The 18036-nt window shown below is 40.1% G+C and overlaps 1 protein-coding gene across 2 annotated transcripts in view; it reads right to left on the reverse strand.

Annotated features, from left to right (window-relative positions):
- SLF2 (SMC5/6 complex localization factor 2) overlaps positions 1 to 18036 on the reverse strand; it is a 74489-nt gene that overhangs the window by 23718 nt on the left and 32735 nt on the right. For both annotated transcript variants that reach the window (XM_077455313.1, XM_077455314.1), the window contains exons 8-16: positions 17555 to 17722; positions 16351 to 16453; positions 12547 to 12622; positions 12330 to 12465; positions 10371 to 10470; positions 5388 to 5564; positions 5208 to 5305; positions 460 to 547; positions 235 to 345 (exon numbers count right to left, since the gene is read on the reverse strand). In XM_077455313.1, the coding sequence (XP_077311439.1) occupies positions 235 to 345; positions 460 to 547; positions 5208 to 5305; positions 5388 to 5564; positions 10371 to 10470; positions 12330 to 12465; positions 12547 to 12622; positions 16351 to 16453; positions 17555 to 17722 (1057 nt within the window). The remainder of the gene's footprint in view (positions 1 to 234; positions 346 to 459; positions 548 to 5207; positions 5306 to 5387; positions 5565 to 10370; positions 10471 to 12329; positions 12466 to 12546; positions 12623 to 16350; positions 16454 to 17554; positions 17723 to 18036) is intronic.

An 18036-nucleotide genomic window follows, 5' to 3' on the forward strand; every position in this document is an offset into this window, starting at 1 on the left:
GTCCTAGCTGATCACGTGCCGTATGGCAACTGCATATTTAACAGACTCAAGACAGTGGTGACTTCTGCAGCAAAAGGACTGTTTAGGTACGCTTTATACAGCACTTTGGCCATAGACATGGCACATGGCACAACTTCACTACTATCCAAATGACATTCGATTTCTATAAATAGGTCCCAGCTTTCCAACAGAAATGATAGTTTCTCATACTATAGAAATATAACTATAAAATACCTCCTGATCCAAGTCCAGGAATGTCTTTGCTTCATTTTCTGGAAGTGACTGCATTTTCTTCACCAGAGACGATGGCTTCATTTGGGACAAACAAGTACACAACAGCAGCATCTGATAAGCAAACATGAACCACTGAGTACATCTCAACATGCCACAAGGAATCCCTACCAAAAACCATAAAACTATAAAAAATAATATATATAAAAAAAAACTGCAGGTACAAACCCGAGACACATAATCCAGAGGTATATCTGTACAGAGTCCATGCTGGATATTCGATATGAAAATAAGGCTGACATGTCTTCTTAGTTCCCTGATGTGAAGAAAAAAAATGGATAAGATGCACAACATCTCTTTTAAAGTAGCTTTTAAAGTATCTGAGCATTTACTGGTCAGGTCAAAGGCAATATACTATATTTGTATTTTTTTTTTTTTTTTTTTTTTTAACATGTTATAGTGTTTCAAAACAAGCAAAACACAACGCACATTTGTGTAGTCAGGGTAAGTACACTGGACCAGGTTTTTGTTAACAAATTATCTGTTTTTCTTTCCATCACTTCCAACAACTTGTTATCATGTATATCAACAGATCAAGAAAACTCTGATACACAAACATTTTTCTTCTTGTGACCTGCCCACCCACTATGACTGGTATTTTATACAGTACATGATAGCAGAACTAAACACCCAAATCAACAATAAAACTTTTTAATAGTATATTAGATAGGAAGGTGTTTCTCATTAATTTTTTTTTTTTTTTGTACATTTTTTTTCAATTGCTTCCAGGTTTCTGGCCAAACTGACGTCATACATCCCAGGATTCTTCAAGGGCATTTTTTTTCTTTTATTTGGAGAAGAGGAGGAGGGGTTTTCTCAGCTAAGCATGCCCTCTACCTGCATGCCTATGCTAAGGGCAGATAGATTCCAGGAAGTAAACTCACTTTAATGACTGTCCCACTAGCAGCTAAGGCCCCCTGCACACAAGACGCTGTTAAACGCACGTTCAGAGGCAGTTGGACACTTTTCTCAACTGCCCCTGAACGCATGCAATGTTATCCTATGTGTCCATGAACACAGTCTCGTTTTTTTCCCCGTTTTTATGCAGTTGAATTTAACCTAGTTTTTCCAGAAGAAAAAAAAAATGAGTTCATACACTTTGCTTTTCCACGTTTCAGACGCAAAAAACGCAGCTAAACGTAGCACCCGTGTTTATAAGCAAGGAACCCGATTTTTTGGACCAGAAAGCTCAGAAATATGATGGTAAACCATAAAAAAAAAAAAAAAAAAAAAAAAAAAAAAGAAGGTTTAAAATGACGTAATTACTTTAGATAGTTCACAGAGCCTCACTGATGCAATGCCATAAAAAAAAAAAGAAAAAAAAAAAAAAGGTTTTTTTTTTTTTTTTTTTAGGTAGCTTAGACAATGGGGAATGCCTCCACTTCTTTGCCCCAACCCTTCATCCAATTTCTAATCTAATCAGTGACTCCACTTAGTCTGACCAAAGCATAGTAATGTATTTTTTCCACAAAGAAAAACCTACATACCAATGTCTAGTCAGCCCCAACCCCCCCACCATGAAATATCCAATGGACATTCTCTGTGCCATCAACGGATGGGTCCAATATCGACGAGCTCTGACTCTGGACCACTCACGCGATTTGCAGCGATGTTGCTGCCTCATCAAGAGCAACAGCAGGAGCATTTCCTGACATATATTCAATATGGGATCCATTTCCCCCCCCCCAAAAAAACAAACACACAGAAAGAGAGGCAAATGCAAGTATACAAATGCTCTCTCTGCTGCTGCTCACTCTGATCAAAAGGGCAGAAATAGTTAATACATGCTTTCTGAGCTTGGGGAGGGTCTATATGACGTTATCTTTACAAACACGGCTAAATGCGGTATGAAAACGTGGCAAAACGCGCATTTTTTTTTTAAACGCAGGTTTATGCTTTTTAAAACATGCGTTCAGCAGAGTTTGCATCGGCGTCTCGTGTGCATGGGGCCTTATACTTACTTTCACTTCACTTGTACATATTGAATATCTTTTGCACTTTGGAGTTTACAGAAAACTGGAGACTAGCTCCCCATTTGAATGTAATAATTCTGGATAAATGATTTAGGGCAGATGCATGAATCATCTGCCCTTACTCAATATGGCTGTGGCTAGAAATGCTAGGGTGGTGTTTTTCAAAGCCCTTGCTTTAGATATCAAAGAGTTTGCTTTGATTATATGAATTAAATAGCAATTTCAGTTTGTGATGCTCAAATACAGTTTAGTTCTTTAAATTCAAAAAGAAAAAAAAAAAAAAAAAAAAAATTATATTATATATATATATATATATATATATATATATATATATATATATATATATATATATATATATACACACACACACACACACACACACACACTAGTGATATTTAAATATTTAAGTACTTCCTGTATATTCTTTAAAGCAGATCTCCTCCCCCCCCCCCCCCATTTGTTTTTAAAACTCTGATTAGCTTGCAGGTTTTGCAAAGGCCACACAGTCACCTACCCAGTTGATCCAGGGCTGTCCTGCAGAATCCTCTTCTCTTCTGCCACTGATCAGGTACCACAGCAATGCCATATTGTTAGTGACATCATTGTGAGACTGACAGCTCATCCGGGCTCTGCTGGCAGCTTCCTGATGACCTGCTGCTAGGCCTGACCCCCTCCCTTCTTTGTGAAAGAAAGGACTTTGCCTCCTGGAATATGTGACGTGCATATCCCGGTTCACATCATTCGCACAGGCGAGTGTGATGTGCATTGGAGGGTGCGGCCCATAGTCTTTTCCTAAAATAAGCATCTAAAAAAAAATTTGTGCAGAGGAAGGAAGGAGGGGTGGAGAGATGGGAAGTTCAATTTGAGGGAGAAGATCGGCTTTAATACTTTAAGGTAAGGTCAGTAACCCAGAACAAGCATGCAGCAAATGTAGTTTTTTCAAAGAGTAAATGTACAAGGAATTTCCAAATCAGGGAATACCAGAATCCCTTCATTGAGAATTATATACACACAAATTTTTTTAAACATGGGGATTTTTAAAAGGTACTACAGACGTCAAATCATAGTGACAATGCGGACTACTGATGCTCGAGCTAGTGTTCTATATGTCATTGGATAGAGGGAGCGACAGGGATATAAAACAATAAAACACTAGTTTGAGCATCAGCAGACGGCATTGATACTTTGGAGATACAGGAGAATACTGCAGAAATAGGATTTTTACACCAACTGTTATGATCTCCATGTATAGACGGGGGGGACTGCTTGTCTTAAGATGGATGCTTAATTACACAGATGAAGTCTGTGCATCCCAAATAAATGTCTAAACATAATCTGGCACCTTCCAGTCTTTTGAAATAATTAATATACTCAGGACATCAATCCTCCTTTCTGCTAAAACTAATGTATTGTGTTCAACAATCTCTGATATTAAGGACAACACCAGCATTGGGGCAGGAACCTCTGTGATCTTCTATGACTTACATTTCTGGCTGGATCCTTGCATGCACAGATGGCACAAATGGTTTTAATGGTGCTGACAACTATCATCTTCCTAAACTCCTGAAGAGGTTTCCAATGCTCGGGTGTGGGGTACAGGAAATGTAGAAACAGTATATTGGATATTCATTACCAATTTGCATATGTTTGTATGCATTTATGGTATTTTAATAAGAGTAAAATAAAACGATTAATTTTAATGAGTACCATTTAATGACACATGAACTACCTTTAAAAGTCCTAGATTAAAAAAAAATGGTGTGTAGATCTGCATGCCAAGCATGATAACCAGGAAACTAGCATTGTTGGATGTGGTCAGCAATGGTGAACTGCTTATTTCTCTCAGTACATCGTTCCTTGAGGGGAAATCTGAGCCCTTCAAAAGTACAGTGGAGAGCAGTGATGAAAGGTGTTATGGCAAGCTATTGTTTTGAGACAAAACTTCAATCCTTAGCCTGAAACCAAGCTTCTTCCCTTCCCACTTCTTGGTGACTGATACCAATATCTTTGTAAGAAAGGAAGGCACAATACCATACACTTAAAGCGGAGGTCCACCCTAAAATGGACCTTCCGCTCATCGGAATCCTCCCCCCCTCCGGCGCCACAATTGGCACCTTTCAGGGGGGAGGGGGGTGCAGTTACCTGGATAATCCAGGTAATTGCACCCACTTCCGGGATAGCTCTCTGCGGAAAGGGGCGTAGATTACGCCCCTTTCCGCAAGTGCCCGCCCCCTTCCGCAAGTGCCCCGCTGCCTGCTGGGAAACACACAGATCCCAGAGGCAGCGGGGACCGTCCTTATTGCGCAGCCCAACTCGCGCATGTGCAGTAGGGAACCGGGAAATGAAGCCGAAAGGCTCCATTTCCTGATTCCCATACCCAAGATGGCGGCGGCAGCACCCGAGTGACGATCTAGAGATCGGCTTCGGGTGCCGACATCGCGGGCGCGCTGGACAGGTAAGTGTCACTATTTTAAAAGTCAGCAGCTGCAGTATTTGTAGCTGCTAGCTTTAAAAAAAAACGCGGAGTCCCGGTGGACTCCCGCTTTAAGCCAGTACTAGATGGTTTCGGCCTGGTTCAGCAGAGACAAGAGAGTACAATAGCTCTACAGGATAGATTCCCCAATGGATTCCCCAATCAACGCAGTCGGGCGATTAAAATGTATTACTAACAAGTGGTATATGAAAAAAATTACGTCCTCTAAATGAACAGATGCAACAATACACTATGGAATGTTCAATGCCTGATGTTTGAAATTGTGCATTATGCATCTAGCATGATCATACAATAAAAACCCATGGTTGCGGGAAAGAAAATCACATCTATGACCTGTTTTAAAATGTAGGTCTCCATGCAAAGCTGGAAAAACAAACCCTTTAGCAAAAAGCTTGATTTTAATATATTACTTGAGTTATATTAAAGAAATATAGTTATCTCAGAGTTACCTGCCACGAAGCTCAAAGGTGGGAACAAGCTGTAGCAGCTTTAGGAAATTATGATGGTGATTGGAAAGTTCACTCATAGCAAAGCAGAGTTCTGGCATCTTGGAGACAAAAGATCAGTGAATTTTAAGTAGCAGAATGGCTTCAGAGAATGGATTATTTAAATTTGCTATATTTACTTACAATAGTTACCCAGTCCTTGATATTTTGAAGAAGATTTGCAATGAGACAATGCAAGTCCATCACAGGAATGTGTTTTATTTCTTTTTCCAGATGTATTTTTAAAAGCATCACCAAAAGTGCAAGGATTTCCAGGTCATGATAGCTCTCCCTGTAGACTGCTGTACACAAGCTTAAGAACTGTGAAGAAACATACAGAACTGTAAAAAAACTGATTATACATCAAAAAATTGAATTTAATTCCTGATCTTAAAGTACAACTCCACAATGTTTCCACTCATGAAGGTACTATCGTTCACTATATTGTTTTGCTCTGTCATGTTATGCCATTTCATTATATACGGGTAAATATACCTCCCCTTTCCTTACTCCTATTTGACTTTTGCTTTTGTTAAGCACTTTGAATCAGAGCTACTGAGCTCTATGTTATGTACATGATTTTTTTTCTTGTACTATAAAAATTTCAAGAAAAAAAAAAAAAAAAAAAAAAAAAGTTTAACTCAAGACAAAGCAATAAACAAACCAGTAAAGATACATTCAAGTTTACCATTTTACCTGACAAAGGATTTGCAGTTTTGAGCAGCCAATCTTGTGTCACACTTACCCGCACTAGCCAGTTAGATTACTTTGCTGCTTTCTGGTTTACCTTTATTGTGGCTTTGGTCAGCTCTCTGATCGCTAGACAGAGGTGATGTTAAAGGCCAAGTTCACCTTGTCGGGCAGAATTTCACTTTTCATAATAGATAGAAACCTTTTCTAATGTCTTTTCTACCCAAGCCATCCCAACTTGCTTATCTTTCACTTACCTAGTACATGGAAGCTTTAAATCTTCACCTCTCGTTTCAATATTTTTAAAAATGCTTCCTGACCCCATCCCTTTCTGTGGCATGTGACCTTTCAAGAAATGTCATAGGCAACTGCCTTACAGATTAGGGAGTGTTTTACCACTCTGGACCACACCTCCCTCATGGATATATCCCTGTCTTTTTTTTTTCATTTTTATCCACTTTCCTACTTCTTCTTTTAAAGGGGATGTAAACCCTCGTGTTTTTTTCACCTTAATGCATTAAGGTGAAAAAACACCTGGCAGTGACCCCCCCCCTTTTACTTACCCGAGCCCCGCATTTCCCTCGGCAAGGATGCGCTGTCCCTCTCACCACTGGGTCCCGGCTCTTGATTGGATAGATTGATAACAGTGCAGCCATTGGCTCCAGCTGATGTCAAATTCAATGACATGGGCGCATGGGGCAAGCCCGGCATTCGTGTCTATGGAAGCAAATGCTGGACTCGGGAGCGCGCCCGCAAGATAAACTCCGGGAGAGCGCTTCTCCTAGGTTGTTATCTGATGTGGGAAGGAGCCGCCGAAGGACCCCAGAAATCGACGATCAAGGCCATTCTGTGCAAAACGAGCTGCACAATGGAGGCAAGTATGGTATGTTTGTAATTGTATAAAAATTTAAAAATGAGCCTGTACAATCACTTTAAGGTGCACACATAATGTATAATCTAATTGCACCATCTTCCTTTAGATTTACCATCAGCTATGTAGTGCAAAGGCCTTCCTGATTTGATACAAATTGAATGGATTGCTTAGGTGGGTTCTCCTAATACATAGTTTTGGTAAATCGAATGGAAATTTAGACTGACCACGCAGCACATACTGGCGCGAGCACGAGATGTGCCTTGGCCTGGCTATGCTGGCCCCCTGCACCTACTGCCATGTCATGCATGGTATCCCCAGCATCCCTCCAGACGTGCCCGGGCATATTCAACTCTCTTAGGATGGTGATTGGACACTCTGTTCCAAGTGAGGAAAAAAAAAAAGTCCACAACTCTACTAGCGATCCTCATTTCACCATCTCTCAAATGCAACTGTGTCAATAAAAGACTCTTCTGCTCAATCATGTGCGAATAGTAATTTTAGAATAGAGGTTTTGCATGCATCAGTTGTAGTATAATAAATACAAGCAGCCCATATTTTATATTAGTGACCATATTGTTCAGCATTCCTCCATTCCCACAATCGTCTGGTTCTTAAAGGCCAAGTTCACCTTTGTCCACGTATTTTCTAAATTCAAGCTCAACCATGTACCAATATACCATTAAAACTGAGTTCCAGGGTTTTTTTGTTTATTAAAAGTCAGCAGCTACAAAAAACAGGATTTTTAAAACCGCTTAAAATTCTTTTCTTTGATGTACATCAGGGGAGAACACAGCCATAGTACTATGTAGGTTATAGGGCCACTGATAGGTGATGGACACTGGCACGCCCTAAGGCAAGAAGTGTACTCCCTATATAACCCCTCACACTACTGGGAGTCCTCAGTTTTGTAGCCAAGCAATACAAGTGTAAACCAAGTAGGGAGGAACCTCGGTGTCCCCTAATGTAAGAAAAGAAAAGGATTTTACAGGTAACCTGCTTTAAAAATCCGGTTTTCTTTTCTTACATCAGGGGACACAGAGCCATAGTACTTACTATGTGGGATGTCCCATAGCAATGGCAACTGAAGGGAGGGCGACAACAAAAAAAAGGAGGCCAGAGGACTCATACTGCAGCCTGCAAAGGCAATATCCGTATGACCTTGAATATCGATTTGATGAAATCTGATAAACGTATGAACCGAAGACCAAGTCACGGCCTTACAGATCTGAGCCATAGAAGCCTGATGATGCACCACCCAAGAGGCACTAATCGCCCTGGATGAGTGTGCTCGAACATAAGGAAGAATTTTCTTCTTTAAGCTGAAGCTTGAACAATCACTTGACAAATCCATTTGGAAAATAGTGGATTTTGACGCTGCCCGTCCACATTTTGGACCCTCTGGCGGTAAAAACAAAAACACGTGTTTGGCGACCCTGAGCAGTCGCCTTTAAATAGTCTCTAATTGCTCTTACATCAAGGGAACGTAGTTCCTTCTATTCCCTGGATTGAGGCTCTGGGAGAAAGAAGAATAATATCTTGGTTTAAATGAAAACCTGTTAACACTTTTGGTAGGAATTCAGGATGAGGACATAAAACCACCTCATCCTTATGCATGATCAAATATGGCTTTGTACAAGACAGAGCCGCTAGTTCCAATACTCTAGCAGAAGAAAGGGCAACCAGAAAGATTATCTTTCTTGTCAAAAAGAACCAAGGGAATTTCTCGTAAAGGCTCAAATGGCCGATTCTGCAAAGCCGATAAGACCAATTTTAAATCCCAAGGATTTAGAGGTGCCTTGATAGGGGGATTAATCAGTGTTAACCCCTGAATAATCTACCCAAGAGTGGGAAGCAAGAGGCCATTGAGAAAAACACTGACAAGGCCGGGAACTGGCTTTTGATAGAAGTCAAGGCCAGCTTCATTTCAGATCCCATATGCAGGAAATCAGGGATCCTGCCTATGACATACTTCCTGGGGTGCCAACCCCTGGAACCACACCAAGAAACATATGCCTTCCAGACTCTACAGTAAATGATTCTGGAAGCCGGATTCCTGGCATTAATCAAAGTAGACTCTACCGAAGGATATCACCCACGATCTTATAAAGTGGGATTCAACAGTCAAACCGGTTACATTTTTCTTCCGTAATGTAGGATGAAACACTGGACCTTGTGCTAGAAGGTCTGGCAATAACGGCCGAAGGACTCCTACTGCCATCTTTATGATCTCGGAAAAATCAAGATCTCTGACATATAGGAAGATGTCGGGGTGAAGAGACCATTCTCCCGGAAATAATTGTTGGTGACTCAAGTAGTCCGCCTGCCAATTCTCTATTCCTGAAATGAAAATTGCCGATAGGCAAGGAATGTTGTGGTCTGCCCAAGCTAGAACATTATTCACCTCTTTTTGGCCTGCACGACTTCTCATGCCCCCCTGGTGATTGATGTAAACCGCCGCTGTGGCCTTATCGGACTGAAACCAGACAGGACAGTCCCGTAGTCTGACCGTCCCAGATTCTAGGGGCAGACATACTGCCCGAATCTTCCAAAATGTTGATAGGCAAGGTCCACTAATCTGGACCATCTCCCCTGGACAGAATCTTCTTCCAGGGCTACTCCCCAGCCTAGAAGGCTGGCATCTGTTAACACTTTCCAGGATACCGGTAGAAAAGATTTTCCCTTTTGCTGGATAACCATCACCAAATTAGGCTCAGACTTATGTTGGGAGCCAAGAGTACTGGAAAAAACCAAGGCCTGAATCTTTTTATTCCAGACAGACAGGATGGTGTTTTGAAGCAGTTTGAGTGAAAACTGCACTTAAGGGACGGCCTCAAAGGAGGCCACCATTTCCCCTAATAACACAATGCACAGCCACATGGAAGGATTTTTCTTTGTTTTGATAAGTTGAATTAGTCCTACAATGTAACTGATTCTTGTCTGGGGTAAGAATACCTTCTTCTGTACAGTATCTATAACCAGCCCCAAGTACTGTAATCTCCTTGATGGTTTTAAAATAGTTTTTTCTTCCTGATATCTTGATGTGAATTTGCCATCCATGACTAACACTATAAGCCTGAACGACCCCTAGACTGCAAAGCTGAGGGTCCATTCCATCCAGTGAGTGGAGACACAGGAGGAAGCGTGGTGCACTTTGAATTTTGGAGAAGGATCGCATTTTATGAATTGGAGCACATCAGTCAGCAAAATATATGGACATCCACTTACTTATGAATAGGTTTCATTGATACATTATTTGTACTACTGCGAGCGCTGTAATTTATTCATTTCAAGAAAAATATAGTTTTCAGGGTACTGTCTAGGCACAATTAATGTTTCTAGATGTCCCCGAAACAAAAGAAATTTCACTTTGAGTTCAGGTTCAACTTATATTGGCAATTTTATGATTTACAGATATTCTGGTGTTATCTGACTGTGACCTGAAATAAGTAACACTTTATATGCACCTGACCATCACATCAGTAGCAAAACACAAGTACAGATGTGCCTGTGGCTAAAGCAATGAATTATCAGTTTATTATCTTAAACCACCATAAAGCTGATACCTTAATTACATGAGCGATCTGAGATGCTGGAACACGAGAAAAAATTTGTTCTGTGCACATAGTTCCTTGTTCTGTTGACACCAACCCAGGTACTGCAGATCTGTAAATAAAGAAAGTTGGTGGTCATAAATGGAAACACATATTCAGCTACGGCATTTGTTTAGCCATATGTATGTGTACATGTCAAGGTCTGAAACTGACTGACACTACAAAGAGGGAATAGTTACATTGAAAGAATTATACAGCTGCCAAAATTGCCGTCCCATACAATTCTTCAAATAAAAAAGGGAATGATGGATGCATTGACCTAATATCACCTTAATACAATGGAGGAAATCTACAAAGATCTGCAGTACTTTCCTTTATTTAACACCTAAAATATATCCTGTCGTATTGCAGACCCCAGATCTTTACAAAAAGAGCACCCGTCACAGCCCATGCGATCACAAAAGATGCTGTTCATCCCTTGTGATATTAACAAAGTTGATACAAAAAAAGCACAACCCCCCCCCCCCCCCCCCCCCCCCCGAAAACCAGCATACATATCCCGCATGGATATGTAAACTGTGATCACATCACATGAGGTGTCGCTGCAAATGTAAGAGCAAGAGTAATAATTCTAGTGCCAGACCTCCTGTATAATCCTAAAATGGTAACCTGTAAAAAAGCATTTAAAGTTTAACCTACGGATTTATTTTATTTTCACCATAGTTTGGTGCTGTTCCACAGGCAACACAAAGAAAAAAATAAATAAAAAGAAAAAGAAGTTGACACGTTCAGTATCTATTTACTCAGCGCAACATCATCTTTTAGGTTTTACCCAAAAAAAAAAAAAATAAATAAAAAAAAAAAAATGGGATATTATATTGTGGTGTGTTCACTAAAACTCATTAAAAGTGTATATTTTTTTCATGAAAATCTGCGATTGATACACTGCTGCACAAACACCGTGCGACACAAAAAAAATGCAACAGCAACCATTTTATGTTACAGTGTCTCGGCTTACAAAAATATATCATGTTTGAGGGTTGCAAGTAATTTTCTAGCGCAAAAAAAAGCAGATTTATGCATGTATGACAAATGCAGAAACGTCATTATTGGCCTGGACTGGAAGTGGCTGAAAAGATCAAAATTGAATTTAGGGTGGAAATTCGTAAAGACTGCACAATTGGAGATGTGTTGAAGAACAAAGTTCAAAAAATGATCAATTCGCAATCCAATTATTTCAGACACAGAGAGGAGTTGAGCGGCTGAGCTGAAGCTGTACCGGGGCAAGGAGCATAGGGGAGTCAGAAAAGCGGAGAAGCTAGATGGATCAACCCTGACTGGATACCTACCTAGCATTTGGAGACTTCCTATTCAAAAGGGATTTATCTTGCACATTTGACCATATTATATTATATGATGGTCCACAGGATACGGCAATAGGCTTATTTATCTGGTGTCACACGGTGGTGGAAGCACTAAATAATGGGAAGGTAGGGTCACTCAAGGAATAATTGAATAGCAAAGTGATTATTTCTTTTTTTGAACTTTGTTCTTAAACACATTTTCTTTTATGCCCTTACTGATGGGCTTTTATAGACTGATTATTTTTTTCACAAATTAGTTCAGTGTGCATATTTGTCACAAAACAAGTTTGGAGTCATCAAAAACACATTTTTGTTTTAACAAATACCTATTCAGGATTTAATCACCTGGTTATTGATTTAGCACTGCTTCCATACATTATATTTTGGCTGCGAGTGCCACAAATTGCTTAAAGTGGCTGCTCATTTATAAAACATTTATGCTCCAAAGCAGGTTTTCTATACAATTCTTTGATATAATTCACAACAGCAACAATCACTTGTGCATTTCAGATTATTTTTCCACAGAACTAATGCCTGATCAAGCATCATTTCAACAAGATATTTTACAACCCAGGAAAGACAGACAAATAAAAAGTGAAGCACTTACACTAGGTCAGAGTCACGGAAAGCTGGCTGAATGTGTGGAAGAGAAAAAAGAGTTTTGAAGGCAATCCCCATGTTGGCAAACACAGTTGCTATGTCCAGTAAAGTTGGAACCCAGGGCTTTTCTTCAAGATTTGTAACTATAGGAAAGAAAATCTTTGTAATGATCAACAATTAAGACAGGAAAAAAGCAGATGCATGAACATGTGTTCAATACTTACGATGGTTGCACGTTATTTCAATCAAGGCATTTAAAAGTTTAATGGATATGGCGTAAGATGGATGAACAGAAACCATCTGCAAGAAAATTTTGACAATATGGAATACAAATCCACTCCAGAGAAAAAAAATTATACAGAAAATAAAAACAAACACTGCAGCACTGACAAAAAAAATAAAAAAGTCATATTGCATTGGAAATAATTACAAAAGATATAAATAAACATAGATAGTTCCTATAAACACAGTAACAAGTAGGTCAAAAAACCTGAAGATAAGAAAAGGTCCTAACTCCTAAACAAACAAAAAGGAGCTGTGTGTCGCAGGTGGGGGGGGGGGGGGGGGGTGCTTTTTTTGTAGTACCTAGCATCTGCCTCCTGCCAGTGGCCTAACACCCTAATGGTTACAATCTGGCTGTGTCCCTCAATGAACAAAAGAGGACACTACCAGGTTAAATCTCTTTTTTTCCCCCCTTGTATAAAACTTACAGTTATCCACCTTGCCACTCACCAGCAACCCTTACCGAGTAGTGTGTATTTTCAACAGAACATTTTCCGATATAACTGGGCTCAAGGGGGGATTCCCCCCTTTCCCGATGGCCCTACACTAGTGAAGTGTTCTTAGCTTGCCTGGGATGGAACTATTATACCGTTTTTGTTCTATGGAATAAGCCCCATCGCTGCTTGCCTTAAAATATTCATGCAGTGCACGGACAAGAAGTTCTCATTTGGTTCTTTATTTAGGGATATTTTTGTATTTCCCGGGTCCCTTGTGTGCTTTCTCATATAGGACTTTGCTGCCCTTCTGGTTCTCCCTGATGGCCAAATATTTCAGTTACACTCTCCATATTGAACTTCTTGCGTCTCCATGTTCAGAAGTAACCTTGAGTCAGAAGGTGCTCTTCTGTAATGTCAGAAGACTATAAACCTCCTACCAGAGAGCACTGATGTTTTAATATGTTAAAATCAATACCCCTCATATTCTATTGCAGAAAATACACCTGACGGGCAGCAAAACTCACATTAAAAAGACTCTGGGTACAAAAGGATTTTCATGCAATGTATTCCTCCTTTTCTAGAGATGGCTCTATATTGATCTCTTCCTTGAGTAATCAAGGATGTGCATTATGATCCCCAGGGCAAGTTCGAGGTTTTGGTGCTTACACTCTGAAATCAGAGATATGTGATAGTTAATGTATATCTGCCTCCCCCATTCTCTGATGATTTACAATACGCTCTCCTGGAAAAGGCAGCCCCTTATTGATCTGCAAAATTATGGACGACTTTAATGACACATGGCACCCACTCGATAGACCCACTCCTACCAAAAATTTTATTAAAGATTTATCAGCTTGGGCCTCATCCATGGACCTTACAGAGGTTTGACAGTGGAATCACAACAATGTTAGAGCCTACTCATAGTAACTCCCAACACATAACTTTCTCCTGAATAGATTTATCATTTGTAAATCTATTACTATTAGCTGATGCGGTGGAAATTTGTTATTTCCCAAGCAGTCTATCAGTCCACTGTTCTCTGGCCCTGTAGCTAAGGATGCTTATTATAGCAATAGATCCCTGTGGTGTCTGGGAGCACATTGGATCTCGTATCCCAAGGCCTTAGAACTTTATTCTAGAATATATCCAAACTTTATTTTTCATTTTTTTTCCAAGTTCTGGGTGTAATGGTTTCAAGGACGATTTGGATCTTGTATTGGCTCTACACATGTTAAGGCAGTTTCTAACATGTTAGACAGAGCTATATATAGAATAGATTCAGTAAAGAGATCATATCCAACCATTATCTGCTAGTTATATATTTTCAGACAGATGAGCAGAGGAGGATAAGAAACACATAGAAGAAACAGAATACAACACACATATAACACTGACCACACTTACAGCAATAAGTTGTATGGATAGATATACATAGTCCAGCAGCAGGGACTATTGTATATATCGTCTACATTGGCCATGTATATGTATTTATGTTGATGAGTGGAGCACTACTAGTATATGAAAACCCCTGAAGTTAGGAACTGCTAAAAATGGCTACTGTTGGGAGGCGAGTGATGGAGGGAAGTTATTTTTCCAAGAAAACCTGCAAATTAAGTTCAGTATTAAGGCCTATTGGCCAGAGTGATGTCAATCTGTATATCCTCCACTTTTCTTCTGTAGTATTAACAGATTGAAATCACCTATTCTTGGTGACAGTTTCAGTGTATAGATGCCCTTAACCTGCATGCCTTACAGGCTGCCTTTATGAAATTGGGCAAAATGTCTTGCTAGAGGTTTGTCTGGGTTTTTTCACTGATTTCACACACATGTTCACCGATGCGTATTCCAAGCTGGTATTTTGTTTTCCCTAAATATAAATTACAGAGACAAGTCAACATGTAGAGGACTTTGTTAGTGGCACAGTTTATGATTTGAAAACTGCGTTCACCCAGAGCATCATTAAATGTGTTAGTCCTATCCACATGGGAGAATAACCTGGCAGTGTCCGCATGGGAACATACGCTTGGGTATTTTGACAACCAGGAGGTTCCCATTGTCTTGGAAAACTCTGACCTGCTCAGGTTATCTCCTAGGATCTTAGCTCTCCTAGCTACCATCTTTGGGGTTAGGCCCACTATGTTTGCTAGACCTGGTGTTTTGGTTAGGATACCCCAAGGTTTGCAAAGAATCTCTTACTGTGCTCCATTGGGTCCCAAATTGAGTGATCACTCTCACTGGACCAGGATAAGCTCCACCATCTTTCTGATTTGTCTTTTTGAGATCTTTTCCATCGTATCGGGCTACTTTTTGTTTGGCTCTCCCGAGTTTTCTATGCGAATAGTCTTTCAAGAAAATGTCTATTTTAGGTCATTGCTTTCCTGTCTAAAGCCAGCTGGATTGGTACATTTCCTCTTAACGCAAAGGAATTGACCAATCAGAATACTGTGTCAATTGACTTGGTGTCCGCACATTTTATGTTTTTGTATTTTTGTTTAATGTCATGTGTTTGTGTGTCATTGCATAGCATGCATATTTTGCTTTGCTAAGCAGAATTTATGTTTCTTCACTTGGTGGCTGCAATGCAGCACCATGATTTTAGATTGTACTACCTTTCACTAATAAAATTAACATTTGGATATAGCGGTCTGTACTCTGTCATCTTGCAGCCCCTTTTTCCTTTTTTCCCCTTCTTGCATAGGATGCATTAAAGTGTTACTAAACCCAGTAATATGAAAATAGTTCATCTGCTCCCCAGTGCCCAAAGCTTATAAACCTTTTTACATTAAAATGTTGCCCCATATACCTTTTTGGATGATCTGTATACCACGGTTACACGATAAACTGCAGGTTTTTCCAGTGCTGAGAGTACAGGAAGGAGGAGATTTTCACTACAGACTGTATACACACCCACATGTGATGTCCCTATCATGTGACCTGGCAAGCTCTTAGAACAAGAAACTGTTCTCTCCAGCATAAGAGAGACAACTGAGCATGTGCAGGTTGGCTACGCTGCCTGTATTACTTGGCTTTCCCCAGATAGACAGTGCAGGAGGGGGAGGCTCTATGCATATAGGATAAAATAGCCTTACACAATGCAGAGGTTTAACCCCTTAAGTTCCACAATGAGTATAACAAGCATGCTATGCTGCATATACAGACTGATTTTACAGAAAAAAAACAAAACAACATTCTGCCTTTACAACCACTTTAAGGTAGACTAAAAAAAAAGTTTAATTTCTATTACTAATACTAATCTCTATTACGCTATAATTTTCTATTATGACTACTGCACCAACTAAAATTTCTTACCTGAAACAACCATCTCATTAAAACCTCAGGGCATTGCTTAAACTGATACAAAGTAGTGAGGAATCCTTCTGTGGCCAACATAAGCTGATTTCCAGGAATACAGCTGCATAAAGAAATAAAACAGAGTTAGACAACAGATAGCAATTCATAAATAGCTGAGAGATCCCAGAATGAAAATGGGGCCTCAATCAGGCTTTACATTAGGGCATGGCTAGACACAAACTTGCTTGTTTACTCAGTGGTTGGGATTCATACCATTTTAATAGCCCTAAAGGAACCAGCTGCTCTTGGGTCAGGACATAGACTATGATTTTGCCCAATGGTCCTTGGTTATTCAGAATGTGTTAAATAGCTCTGTACTTGTAAATCAATCAATTTTAATGCATTTCTTAAGGGCATAAATTCGTCCTGTGTGTATGGCAGCCAGGCTGGCTTCTGTTGAATGGGCATGACTCAAAAAGGTCTGCCGATCTGCAATGGATCAGCACTCTTAGCCAATATTGAAGAGTGCTGGCCAGTGCGTTCTGGCGGTGGGGGGGGTATCTCCATGTCAGAACACACTAGCTCTGCGGGGGGCGCTGTGCTAACATCAGATCATTAGTATAGCAGCTTCTCCTGAGCTCCTCAGTTTTATTCTGTTTAGCCCCCGCTCGGTTGGAGAAAAACTGTTAGTGTACCAGGCTTAAGGTCAGAGATGCATTGCACAGGAAAAATACAAGGCAGTGAAAGACCTCCAACAGCCATAAACTGATTTGTGTAAAGCCTGACTGGCACCAAGAGCAAAAGTCCACTTTTAGGCTCAGACATTTGCGCATCAGGAATGCATGCAAAACGGTGCTGTCCTTTAGCAGACATGCGGCAGTACCATTGGTTGTTAATGGCACCCCCACAAATCTGTAAATATGCTCATTTTCATGCACATCAAACAGCATGGTGCCATAGCACCATACAGATTAACCTGGTACGTTTTTTGGAATAGAATCAAGGACTTCTTTTCCATGTTTCTCGCACACAGGGCCACCCATGAACTGAAAGGGCTGCCCTGCGCAGAGAAATATGGTCGCACCTGTAGGTGTGAGCCAAGAATTGAGATTTCCCAATTTAATGTAAAATTAACATACAGGAAAAGGAGGTAAAAATAGATGCCTATAAACCTATGTCTACAAAATGAGTATATTACTGATCCAGAAGATCATTAGGTTACCTGAAAATTATAATTTCTTCAGAGCTGCCAGAGATGGATTGTAAATGTTGCAGGTTAAGAGTACAAATGTTAAAGATCCTTCCTGATTGAGACAAATCAAATATTTCCTCTCCTGGATGGTGATCTGGTATTGCATTTGTGGCAACTGAAAATTTCTTCAATAGGTCCCTGTAAAGCGAGTAAAGGTGCGTTCAAAAACTCCTCTAGAATAAACTACAAAAACATTCCAGATCCAAAACATTCCTGGAAACAATAGTATTACTGTGATGCCAAGGACTGCCATTATAACAGACCCATACAATTGTTTATAATGAAAAAGGAAAAAGTATAGTCAGTCCACCTAAAAGTGACATCTTTCTCATCCATTGAGGAACACAGGAGCTCTTAGACTGTTGGGGTATACTGCTGCATACAGGAAATTAACACAGGCAATAAAAGCTGTTGCCCAGCATAGGGTAATGCTAATACCACTGTGCTGCCAT

This window comes from Lithobates pipiens, unplaced genomic scaffold (genome assembly GCF_037356315.1).
Source record: "Lithobates pipiens isolate NorthernLeopardFrog02 unplaced genomic scaffold, aLitPip1_a1.2 Scaffold_25, whole genome shotgun sequence".
NCBI classification, from domain to species: domain Eukaryota; kingdom Metazoa; phylum Chordata; class Amphibia; order Anura; family Ranidae; genus Lithobates; species Lithobates pipiens.